This window comes from Hippopotamus amphibius, chromosome 9 (genome assembly GCF_030028045.1).
Source record: "Hippopotamus amphibius kiboko isolate mHipAmp2 chromosome 9, mHipAmp2.hap2, whole genome shotgun sequence".
Taxonomy (NCBI): Eukaryota; Metazoa; Chordata; class Mammalia; order Artiodactyla; family Hippopotamidae; genus Hippopotamus; species Hippopotamus amphibius.
Window position 1 is genome coordinate 27,504,355 of NC_080194.1, and position 13,083 is coordinate 27,517,437.

The 13,083-nt window shown below is 34.3% G+C and overlaps 1 protein-coding gene across 2 annotated transcripts in view; it reads left to right on the forward strand.

The window, feature by feature from the left end:
- The window catches only part of PIK3C2A (phosphatidylinositol-4-phosphate 3-kinase catalytic subunit type 2 alpha), a 97,156-nt gene that overhangs the window by 75,776 nt on the left and 8,297 nt on the right, over positions 1–13,083 (forward strand). For both annotated transcript variants that reach the window (XR_009055360.1, XM_057747717.1), the window contains exons 20-26: positions 1,512–1,616; positions 4,134–4,226; positions 5,493–5,622; positions 7,924–8,060; positions 10,056–10,225; positions 11,012–11,168; positions 11,852–11,961. Coding sequence is in view for 1 of the 2 variants with exons in the window: in XM_057747717.1 (XP_057603700.1) it covers positions 1,512–1,616; positions 4,134–4,226; positions 5,493–5,622; positions 7,924–8,060; positions 10,056–10,225; positions 11,012–11,168; positions 11,852–11,961 (902 nt within the window). In the remaining variant the exon portion in view is untranslated. The remainder of the gene's footprint in view (positions 1–1,511; positions 1,617–4,133; positions 4,227–5,492; positions 5,623–7,923; positions 8,061–10,055; positions 10,226–11,011; positions 11,169–11,851; positions 11,962–13,083) is intronic.

The window sequence follows — 13,083 nt, forward strand, 5'->3', positions numbered from 1 at the left end:
GCTTGTCTTTTTGTTGTTGAACTGAGTTCTTTATGTATTCTGGACACTAGACCCCTATCATATATACTGTTTGCAGATATCTCCCATTCTGTGTATTTCTATTTCGTTCATAATGTCCTTTGATGCACAAAAGTTTTAAATTTTATAAAGCCTAACTTATTTTTTCTTTTGTTGCTTGTGCTTTTACTGTCATATCTAAGAATTCGTTGTCAAATCCAAGGTCACAATGATGTACACCTATGTTTCCTTCTAGGAGTGTTAAAGGTTCACTCTTAAAAAGTCTGATCCATTTTGAGGTTTTCATTTGTTTTTTTGTTTGTTTTTTAATATTCTATGAACTAAGGATCCAACTTCATTCTTTTACATGTGGTTATCCAGTTGTTGCTGCACCATCTGCTGAAGAGACTGTTCTTTCCTATTGAGTGATCTTGGCACCCTAGTTGAAAATCAGTTGAAAAAGTAGTTGTATGGGTTTATTTCTGGACTTTCAGTTCTGTTCCATTGAGCTGCCTCTCCTTATGCTATACTGTTTTCATTACTATAGCTTTGTAGTAGGTTTTGAAATCAGGAAGTGTGAGTCCTCCAGCTTATTCATTTTCAAGATTATTTTGGCTGTTTGGAAGTCCCTTACAATTCTATATGAATTTTAGTATCAGCCTGTCCATTTCTGCAAAAAAGGCAGTTGGAGTTTTGATAAAGATTGTGTTGAATCTGTAGATAGATTTGTGAACTATTGCAATCTTAATGATAGTAAATCTTCTAGTTCATGAACACGGGATGTCTTTCCATTTATTTAGAGCTTTAATTTCTTTCAACAATGATTTTTTTTTTCTAAATTGCTTTTTTTTACTTTATCTTGGATGATTCATGTCAGTACATGTAGTTATACTTCATGTTTCTTAATGAGTACATGGTATTACAAGGTATCTTAGGATAAATTATGAACTATTACCTCTATGTAGGTTGTTTATACATCTTTCTTTTCCCAAACAGTTTTGTGATGAACTTTAATGTATAAGTTTTTGCCCCTTTGCTAGTATTTCTTTATAGGATATTCCTACAGATGAAATAATTGAGTCAAGAGCTATGTACATTTTTAGTTAGAAAAGTTTATATTAGATTGCAATAACAAAACAAAACAAAACTTAACAGTATACACCTCCCTCCCCACCAGTAGATTATGAAAGTATCTATTTCCCACCCTGTTGCCAGCAATGGATGTTATCTTAAAGTTTTCGTCTGTTAGATTATTGGCGTCTCGTTGTTGTTTAATATCTCTTTGACCGTTAGTGAGTATTAACTAATATGTTAAATATGACCATATGTACTCCCCCCATGTTTATAGCCTTTGCTATAAATTTTATAGTAAAAATTAACTCTCTTTAGCAACTTTTTTTTTGACCATTTGACAGTTGGGCATTTAAAAAATTGGGTCCACATCATATTGTTGTTGTCTTAAAAATAGGTCTTAATTTTCATTATGTACTTACAGTATCAGTTTCTTTTCCTAGGTTGTCCTCCAAAGGAGTATGGAACGCGTACAGTCCTTTTTTCTAAGAAATAAATGCCGCCTCCCTCTCAATCCAAGTCTTGTGGCAAAAGAATTAAATATTAAGGTGACATAAAATACTTAAAAGTTCGTATTATATTTTCACATAATGTGTAGGAAGAAGGCATATGGGCAGGTATGCTTAAGGCAAATGCAGATAAAATCTGCATAGGTTGGTTATAAGTACTTATGGATGTGTGTTTGTGTAAGATCCATATTTATCTCCATATATTCTTGTCTAATCACCATTCCTGAAAGAAAGAACAGTGTAAAATTACTTACTACCTTGAAATAAATTATTTTTTGCTATGGTATAATAGCTGCATATGTTGTAATTCCAGTGGTAAAAACTGCCCAGTCACAGGTAGGCAGTTTTTTCCCTCTCTTGTGAATGATCACATGGACTCTTCCCAGGTTTATAACACTTTTTAGAGTTATCAAAAAATAGTTGTAATCATCAGAATTAATTATTATTTTTAATTGGGCTAATAGTAATACAAAATAGTGGATTTTTCTCTTAACATGAGTTCAGCAAAAGCAACCAATTAACTCCTACATTAGTGTCTGTAATTTTGAAAGGCCAGGGTACAACTATCCATAAAGGAGTCTCAGATTTAATTTTTTTAAGTTGACATATGGCTACTCTTCATTGAAATATTGGGTTGGCCAAAAAGTTCATCAGATTTTTTTACGTTTGATGGTTCTAGTAGCACTTAGCTGTCTTTAATTTCATTAGAAACAGTTTTGTTAGATTGTATCATGACAGCTGTTATATCAGCGTGCATTTTAAAAAAACTTATCAAAATTGGTGAATTTTTGTGTAACCATTTTAATATTGAAGATGGAAGAAAAAACATTCTCGGCATATTATGCTTTATTATTTCAAGAAAGGTAAAAATGCAACTGAAACGCAAAAAGGTTTGTGCACTGTGTGGAGAAGGTGCTGTGACTGATTGTGTCAAAAGTGGTTTGTGAAGTTTCGTGCTGGAGATTTCTCGCTGGACAATGCTCCACCTTCGGGTAGAGCAGTTGAAGTTGATAGCGATCAAATTGAGACATTAATTGAGAACAATGAATGTTATACCACGTGGGAGATAGCTGAAATACTCAAAATATTCAAATCAAGCATTGAAAATGATTTGCACCAGATTGGTTATATTAGTTACTTTGATGTTTCTGTTCCACCTACGTTAAGCAAAAAATACCTTCTTGACCATATTTCCACATGCGATTCTCTACTTAAATATAATGAAAACTTTCCGTTTTTTAAATGTACCTTTTTAAAAATTGTGATGGGCTCTGAAAAGTGGATACTGTACAATAACGTGGAATGGAAGAGATCTTGGAGCAAGCGAAATGAACCACCACAAACCACACCAAAAGCTGGTCTTCGTCCAAAAGAAGGTGATATTGTGTGTTTGGTGGGATTGGAAGGGAGTCCTCTATTATGAGCTCCTTCTGGAAAACCAAACAATTAATTCCAACAAGTAAGACTGCTCGCAGTTAGACCAACTGAAAGCAGCACTCAATGAAAAGTGTCCGGAATTAGTCAATAGAAAACTCATAATTTTCCATCAGGATAATGCAAGACCACATGTTTCTTTGATGACCAGGCAAAAACTGTTAAATTTTGGCTGAGAAGTTCTGATTCATGTGCTGTATTAATCAGATGTTGCACCTTTGGATTTCCATTTCTGTCTTTACAAAATTCTTTTATTGGAAAAGATTTCAATTCCCTGGAAGACTGTAAAAGGCACCTGGAACAGTTGTTTGCTCAAAAAGATAAAATGTTTTGGGAAGATGGAATTACAAAGTTGCCTGAAAAATGGCGGAAGGTAGTGGAACAAAATGGTAGAAAAGTTATTCAATAAAGTTCTTGGTGAAAATGAAAATGTGTCTTTTTTTTTTTTTTTTTTTTTTTTACTTAAAAACTGAAGGAAGGTTTTGGCCAAGCCAATATAACAGTGGGTGCCTGAGCTGTTTAATTATGTCACTGGAGGTGGGTGTAGGGGGATTACATTTTCCCCTTGGATTTTGTTTGTTGTTTCCTTTAAGTTGCTCTCACTGTCTTAAATTATTTTTAGCCAGTTTAATTTTAATATTAGATTTGATTTTTGCTAATGAAATTGTTCAATTTAGTGTCACTATTTGATCCCATGGCAAATTATTAATTTTAGTAGTACCATGAATCGGAGAAGTAGAGATCTCATTCCAGATCACACTGATTTAGAGGAAAGATAAGCATATGCAAAAGTTTGTGCTTTGTTGAAGGATTGTGACACTTTTAAATTGTCGTAATATTTCAAACTTTTAGTGGTTTTTGTCTCAAGCTTTTAAGGTATGGCCTCCCTGCTTAGACAGTAAAAGATATTTTATACTCAAATGTGCTATGTTTAAGTTTCAAAAAGTATCTTTATATACCTTTTATCTGCCAGATAATGTAAAAAGCAGTTCACAGGTGTTACTTCATTTGCCCTAATTCAAAGGAACAAGTGAAAGGAGAAATGCCTTACACACAAAAAAAATTTTTTTAAGTTTTTATTTCAGTTTTATCATTCTAATGCTTAACATACTGTATTTGTAGTCCTGTTCCTTCTTCAGTTCTAATGCTGTGCCCCTGAAAGTCACCATGGTGAATGCTGATCCAATGGGGGAAGAAATTAATGTCATGTTTAAGGTGAGCAGAATAAGGTGATATTGTTTTTTGCTTGTTTTTTGGTAATTTAAAAATTCTTTTCTCAAATTCCTTTTCCAAAATTGCAAAAGTAATTTTGTTTATTTAGTATTTCTTTAAATTGAATAACTGCGTGAAAAAATTATTACTGACATAAACCGTTCCCAAATGGATTTAGGAACAAATGCAACTCTGGGCTAGAGCTACTGCTTATGGCCATGTAATTAAGTATCAGTACATCATAGCTCCAGATAATGCCTTTCACCCAGACTATGATGTAAATGGTATGCCCTAGAGACATGCAGGCAATATTGCAAAACTATGAACATGGCACTGTTTTTGGAAACATACAACTTATATGTGGGAAGCAGCAGGAGTAGAATACAGTAACCTATTACCAGTCAAAGTTCTGTGTGTTGTGATCACAATTAGTATTATTTTTAACAAAGGATGAAGAATTTTAGTTAATTCAGTGAGTTCTATAAGTGGAGGTTCATTGAGATAGCTTCTCCTGAACCACCTTTGATATGTATAGCAAGTTCCCGTATACTCTGATCTGGTTTTAGACTCTATTTTTCTGAGGTATTTGCCTTTTCCTAAAGCAGTATCATCTGTTTGAATACAGTAATTTTATATGTTGTAATATTTGTTAAGGCAAATCACCTCTTTTTTTTTTCCTCCCCCACAATTTTCTTGGCTAGTCTTGAAAGTGTATTCATCATTATGTGTTTTAAACTTATTTGATCCAATTTAAAAGGAAAATGAAAACTTGATGTGATTCCAGTTAGAATTCATTTTGGGAGAGCTAACTTTTTTTAAGTAAACTTTTTATTTGGGATCACTGTAGATTCATAGTTCAGTTTAAGAAATTACACAGAAATCCTGTGTACCCTTTACTCAGTTTCCCCCAGTGGCAACATATTGCAAAGCTGTTGTACTGTCTCAGTTAGGATGTTGACATTGATACAGTCAAGATATGAACAATTTCGGTCATCACAAAGATCTCCCATATTGCCCTTTAAAAAAACTGAATATAATTCACATACCATAAAACCCAACCTTTTAAAGTGTGCGGATCAGGAAACAGACATGAAGAGGTTAAGTAACGTTCTCTGGAATGCTGCAGAAGAATGAAAAGGTGGTTCTGTTTATCTTATTCTTTACTCTTTTCACTATTCCCTCCTCCCCACCCCTCCCCCCTTTTATTATATGTAATCTATTAAGTCTTTTGGAAATGTACAAGTTTCATTTTAGTTCCTTGATTTCAAGGTTGGTGAAGATCTTCGGCAAGATATGTTAGCTTTACAGATGATAAAGATTATGGACAAGATCTGGCTTAAAGAAGGACTAGATCTGAGGATGGTAATTTTCAAATGTCTCTCAACTGGCAGAGATAGAGGTAATCTGTTAGCTATGTCTTATTTTTTTTTCCTTGAATTTAGCTTAGAATGTACCTGCTCTAAGGGTCCTGATGCTGGTACACTATGATCTCAGCCTGATCACTTTCCTTTTTCAGGTTAGCATGTACAGACTTTATCTTATCAAAAGGAAATCAGATCAGGGACTTCCTAGTGGTCGAGTGGTTAAGACTCTGTGCTTTGAGTGCAGGGGGCACAGGTTTGATCCCTGGTTGGGAAGTTCCACATGCTGCATGGTACAGCCAAAAAAAAAGAGAGAGAGAGAGAAAGGGAAATCAAGTCAACTTAAGAATTCTTGCTGGTTTTATATAATAACTCAATGAGTAGCCCTAATAAATGCTTGCATGACAGTAAGTATTGTAAGATGGGAAGTCACTTTATCAAGCAAGATTCCTCAAAAAGAGCCTACCATTTCATTGGATTAGTTTTTCTGTCACTATACTTATTTCAAATAGTTGAACTCTTTTTTTCTTATGGAATTCTATGTAACTTTGTAGGCAATTAACTTCCTCCTTTTTTTATGCTGTTTCTAACTAATGGTCGAGTGCTTACTTGTGCCTTGCCCTGTGCCAGAGCTTTACACTCGTGTTATCTCACTGTGTCCTTATTTTTCAAGTGAAAAAAATCACATTCAGATCCTCTGTGAAGCTTTTAACAAGCACCTTAGTCTATAATAATCCTCCCTTCTCCAGACTTAGCAGTCTTTAATACTTATCAAACATTGCGTCTTTTCTGCTGGATGGATTTTATTACCTCAGGGGATAGTAGTACTTTGCATATTTATGAACTTTTATCCACTGTTTTGTACACAGTAACTTGTATGTGTGTATACTTGATAATGAAATTAGAAATTCATACATATATTAAAAATTTGATTAAACATATGCATAGAATCAGGATGCAGGTATTTGTTGGAAAAGGATGTCACTTTGAACTATAAACCAAATGATGTAACCAAAACAACATAAAGGATCCAAATGAATTCACTCTGCCATGTGTGACCAGACTACTAGGATTATAACCTGACCCTGCATGCTTTCTTTTGGGATGACCTGGAGGCCTTGGCCTTCTTGGTTATTTCCAGTCCTTTCTTCAGAGCAGGTCTCTGTATCTTTTATTTTGGTAACAGTGCATCTCCTTGATTTTTTAAAATATATAAAACTGATTTTTAAAATATATAAAAAATATATGCACATAGTAAAATATCTATATAGCATGTAATAGAATAAATTGGAATGTAAATCTTAGTTTTCTCCCATACCTCCTAGGCATCCTGCTCCCAAAATATAACTGCTTACATAGCTTTCTGAGACAATTTTTTTTTTATTCTTTTTAATTTGTTTTGGCCATACCGCATGGCACACGGGATCTTAGTTCCCTGACCAGGGATCAATCCCATCCACCCTGCAGTGGAAACTTGGAGTCCTAACCACTGGACCGCCAGGGAATTCCCTTTCTGAGACTCTTTTGTATATATTCCAACATACGTAATACTTTCTTTTAAATAAAAGGTACAGTTCTCTATGTGGATTTGTCTTTAAAAACATATTTTTGAAATTTTTCTACGTAAGCACAGTGTTTACATTTCAGTAAGGAAGACAAAACATGTACTTGAGATGGAGACACATCACAAAGACAATCTTAATGTATTCTTCCCTTTGAAAAGGGCTTAATGTACTCTGAAACACTCATATTGCTCAGATACATGACTAGAGAAAGTTTTTTGTGCTGAAATGGAACCGCATGTTTCTTATAAGTAACTTTATTAGTGAGGTCAGTATTATCTAGTTTGTAATTAAAATTGTTATTCTTTGTGGGGGTAGCACATGGATGTACAGACATAAAATCTCAAATAGTCAAATTCAATTTTATATCTTGGGTACTTCTGAAAATAAAAAATAATTTTGTTTGCTTACATTTTCTAGCATGGGCTGCCAGAGTTGACTTTTTTTTTTTTAATCTTATTTATTTGGTTGTGTCGGGTCTTAGTTGTGGTAGGCGGGCTCCTTAGTTGCAGCTCACCTGCTTCTTAGTTGTGGCACGTGGGCTCCTTAGTTGTGGCATGCGAACTCTTAGTTGCCACATGTATGTGGGATCTAGTTTCCTGACCAGGGATTGAACCCAGGCCCCTGCATTGGGAGCTCAGAGTCTCAACCACTGCACCACCAGGGAAGTCCCTTGATTTTTTTTAAATGATTGTTAGCTGGTATCTTATGTCAAACATCAAAAGCGTAAATTTAGGGGGAGACATTTTCACATATCTTAATGTTTTGTTGTTAAAGGCATGGTGGAGCTAGTTCCTGCTTCAGATACCCTCAGGAAAATCCAAGTGGAATATGGTGTGACTGGATCCTTTAAAGATAAACCACTTGCAGAGTGGCTGAGGAAATACAATCCCTCTGAAGAGGAATATGAAAAGGTGATTAGCTACTTTCTGTATTCTAAATTACTGTCAAAAATGTATTACGTAGGTTTTAAGTGCTTTCATTTTCCAGCTCTGGTGACTAGTCATTTAGTTTAAGTCGTGAAAACAGTATTTTTCTCCAAGTAAAGAAAAGAGTATAAAAACAGAATACATTTAATGGCAGACCATTAAACTAATGCTAAATTACAAAAGGAAAAAAAAAATCCAAACATGTATTTAGAGGCCAACAAAACAGGTATTTTTATAACCCAGAATGTTATATTTACAAAGATATTGAAAAAAGTTTTGGAAATAAGTAAGAGTGGCTGCATCAAGTGGTAGTAGAACAAGATTATGGACCAGACTCTCTGGGTTTGAATTCAGGTCCCAACTTACTTACCAGCTATAGAGCCTTGGTTAAATTATCTTTTTGTGCTTTAGTGATCTCTGCTATCAGGTGTTATATATTATGACTGTAAAAAATAATATACAAGATGATTGTAAGAATTGAATTAATGTATATATAAAGCACTACATAGAATAAATTCTGTAATTGGCATTCTTATTATTGGAGGCATCAAGTTTTTGTTTAGTATACTTTTGAATTACATAACAGGAAAGGGAAATCTCTTAGCACATAAGACCTTTAACTATCCTAAATTGGCCTTCAGAAGACTCAAGAACACTTTCAGTGGTGATATAGATCTCAGTTTTAATGAGATCCTAGTTTATGTCAAATTATTAATGTATCACATTTACAGATAAATATGTACAAATGGCTATCTGTTGACCCACGAAAGTAAAGTAGAGCAATTTTGTCCTTTGTTGGTCTTTTACACTGTTTAAGAGATCTCCCTTTTCTTAATTCTTTGTGGTTTGGGGAAAGAAGCCAATATTTGTTTATAATAATATTGGCTCTGTGATTCTGGATAAGTTATTTGACATAAAATAATTGTTAAGTAACATACTTTGAGTGGCTTTTATGCACTTGGCTCTTTTATGTGCTTTGCTAAATAAGAGGGAATATAATATAGTGGAATCTCATTGCCTGGGTTTGAATCTTGGCTCTGCCACTTATTAATGATGTGATCTTGGCCAGATAATCTCTGTTTTTCAGTTTTCCTCATATGTAAAATAGCAGTATTTACATTATTGTTTTGTTGTGAAATTTTAAAGAGTTTAATATGTACACACACACACACATATACTGTGTGTGTGTAGAGAGGCTAATGCAATGCCTATAAATGCTGTGTAAACATATGCTATTATCACCATCATCATCACTAATGATTTCTGGGGGGTTATGGGATAAAATTAATCACATGGACATGTAGAGCCATGTCAGTTTCATTCAGAAATGTAGTATCTTGAGAATAAACTAAATGCATGTGCTTTAGTGTTTGCTTTACAAATACTCATTGTATGGAACTTGTATCCTTCTGTGTGATATTATATTATTAATTTAACCCCCAGAACTGGCAGGTCTAAAGTGAAAGAATGTCTTCCAGCTTTGAGAAACTTGCAGATGACACATAGGAATCATTAAATGGACAACAAGACACATTCATTATATTATTGGATGTTTAAAGATACAAGCTTACTTTCCTTATATGTGTCATTCCTACAAGCCAAAAAAGGGGAAAAAATGTTCCTTTATTTAGATTAATCTTTGTCCCAGTGTTACCACTTGTGGTAAGCTGCAGAGCCTGTGAAGAGCAGGGCTCCACAAACATGATGCTTAAAAGACATTCAAAGGCAGAGTGTACCCTAAGTAGGGACTGGCAGGATCTCTGCCTGTTGAAAGACAAAGGCTAGGGAGAAGGGGCAATCACCACTTTTAGAAGGGTGTTTGCTTTTGAAAAACTGGCTTTTGCTACTTTAACCCCGTTTACAAGCTATTGAGAAAGTGGATTATAATAGCATTTTCAACGAGTGATAAATTCATCTTTGTAACCCTGCCTCCTTTAAAAATAATCTTTTTCCTAAGATAATTTTATATCTTTATTATAGGCTTCTGAGAATTTTATCTATTCTTGTGCTGGATGCTGTGTAGCCACCTATGTTTTAGGCATCTGTGATCGACACAATGACAATATAATGCTTCGAAGCACAGGACACATGTTTCACATTGACTTTGGAAAGTTTCTGGGCCACGCACAGATGTTTGGTAGCTTCAAGAGGTACTAATATTGTTATTGCTAAAGAAAATAGAGGCACTTCCCATTTCACAAGATAATGTCCCCAACTATTACATATAAATAAGCTACAAGGATATATTGTGCAATACAGGGAATATAGCCAATATTTTATAACTATAAATGGAGTATAATCTTCAAAAATTATGTATCACTGTATTATACATATGTAACATATATCAACTATACTTCAATTTTTAAAAATCAACTTAAAATACAAAAAGAACCAAGTTTAATGTCCCAAACTTTTTTTTTTTTTTTTTGCTGTTCTTTGCATTGTAGCTCCCTTTGAGCATAACTAGGGATGAAAAAGTCTCTAAAAGATGACTTTACTATGTAGCAGACAAGAATGAGTATGTATGTGTAAGCTCTGTTGAAATGAATTAAGGTGTATTTTATCTATTTTATTTTATAGTTAGTGGTACCTATTAGAAATGTTTCCCTTTGTATAATGGCAATGAGTACAAAATTTTTCTCTATATTTGTTTGTAACTACTATTTGATCTCTGTTTGGGTGCGTGTGGATTGATAAATATCACCTTGGAAAATATCATATATAAATTCTACCTAAATAATGAGATTATATGATGGCTTTCCTGGAAATGTGAATTTTTAAGAATTACACAAATTCAGAACTGCCTGATACTAAGTTACCCAGTTAGAAATTGCTATGGCTCAGGTAGCTTTAGTTCAATAACCATGTAATAACAGTAACACTTATTTGAATATCTTCTGTAAATAATACTTTGTATGTACTTTCTTTTTAAATAGGGATCGGGCTCCTTTTGTGCTGACCTCTGATATGGCATATGTCATTAATGGGGGTGAAAAGCCCACCATTCGTTTCCAGTTGTTTGTGGACCTCTGCTGTCAAGCCTACAACTTGATAAGAAAGCAGACAAACCTCTTTCTTAACCTTCTTTCACTGGTAACTCTGTTGTTTACAAGCGTTTAATTAATTTTATATTAATGCTTCTGTGTTTCAGTATCTAAAAATAGATATTTTATGATTTTTGGAATAAAATTTATTGTAGTTTCAAATGTCAGATACATTATTACCGAAATATTTTAAAATTGCTACTATGTGAAATATGCCAGACACCATTTATATAGAATAAAAAAATAAGTCACTAGAGTTGGTACCCTTGGGGATGAGCAGTAATAGCAACTGAAAAGGACCCTGAGAGGGTCATCTGGGATGCTGGTAAATATTTTGTGCCTTAATCTGGATGTGTTCAGATTTTAGGCATTCATTAAGCTATGCTCTTAAGATTTCTGTGCTCTTCTGGGTGTATATTAAGTAAAAACAAACCAAAAAACCCCCTATGACTATTGTGACTGAAATTGATGTAGAAACAGAGGACTACACAAAAGGTCTGGATTTCACAGCTTTTATTTCATAAATTGGCTGTGACTTCCGACAACTGACCTCGTTGGCTAAGATTTTTCTTATTTATGAGAGAATCACTTAGTCCCTAAAACACTAACAAACTCTTCAAAACTGATTGTTTTGGTTTGTTTGCTTTATTTCTGATTACTTGGCCAGCTTTTAGGGAGGGGTGTGGGACAGACTTAAAAAATTTAACTCACGAACTTTTTTCCTTTCTATAGATGATTCCTTCAGGGTTACCAGAACTTTCAAGTATTCAAGATTTGAAATATGTCAGAGATGCACTTCAACCCCAAACTACAGATGCAGAAGCTACAATTTTCTTTACTAGGTAAGCTATATTTAAGTATATTAGAGAAGGCACACACTGTTTAGTTTTGATTTGTTTTCCTTAGTTCAAACAAATGCTATATATCAAAATTCTCATTTACAGGAAAAAAATTGTGATTCACAGTACTAGCAAATAGGTTTATCAACAGTTTATTTGAAAAGTTTATTTACTGAATAAATGTGAAGGATGGGCAATAATAGCATTTAAAAAAAATACATTTATTTCAGGAATTCCCTGGTGGTCCAGGGGTTAGGACTCAGTACCTTCACTGTGGTGGCCCATGTTCAGTCCCTGGTTGGGGAACTAAGATCCCACAAGCCATGTGATATGGCCCAAAAAAAACCTTATTTCTCTCAAAATATAATCTCAAGTTTTATTTAGTATATGATGAACTATTTCTGCAGAACACTTTCTACAGTTTCAAATACAAGGTTTTTTTCTAAAATGATATCTGTACTAATGTATTTTTCAGGATTCTCCCATAACAGTTTTCATGGGTACTATAAGTGCTTAAAACAGCAAACTCTGGGGCACTGCTATAGTGTATTGTTATTACATGATGTAGTACTTGAAATGTATACACCAATGACTGGCATTTGAACTTGTGATTATTACTTTAAAAGCAGATCTTCCTGGCAAATATGTTGTAAGGGTCTGGTGACCAGGTTGGTCACAGACTAGTGGTACTGCCTCATTGAATGCCACAGCAGGGAGGAGCACATGAGCTCATGTTCTTTTCTTTCCTTTTTTCCCTTATTTTCTTCCTCTCAATGGAAAAGAAGTAGAAAAGACCGGACTGGACTTCCCTAGTCTCAAGAGTCTGGGCTGAATTGAATTGAAGGAAGCTGACTTTTATATAGCCTTCCAAACTAATCCTGATCATTTAGGTACTGATGGGTTTTGTTTTGTTTTTTGAGATTTGTTGACTCCCCTGGGCAAAACTATAAAGTAGCCATGTAAGTATTAGTTGGCTTGGCCTGCCATAACAATATACTATAGACAAGGTGGCTTACACAAAGGAAATTAATTTTCTCATCATTCTGGAGGCTGGGAAGTCCAAGATCAAGATGCCAGCCAGTTAGCTTCCTGGTGAGGGTTTGACCTTGAAGATGACTTCCTCCT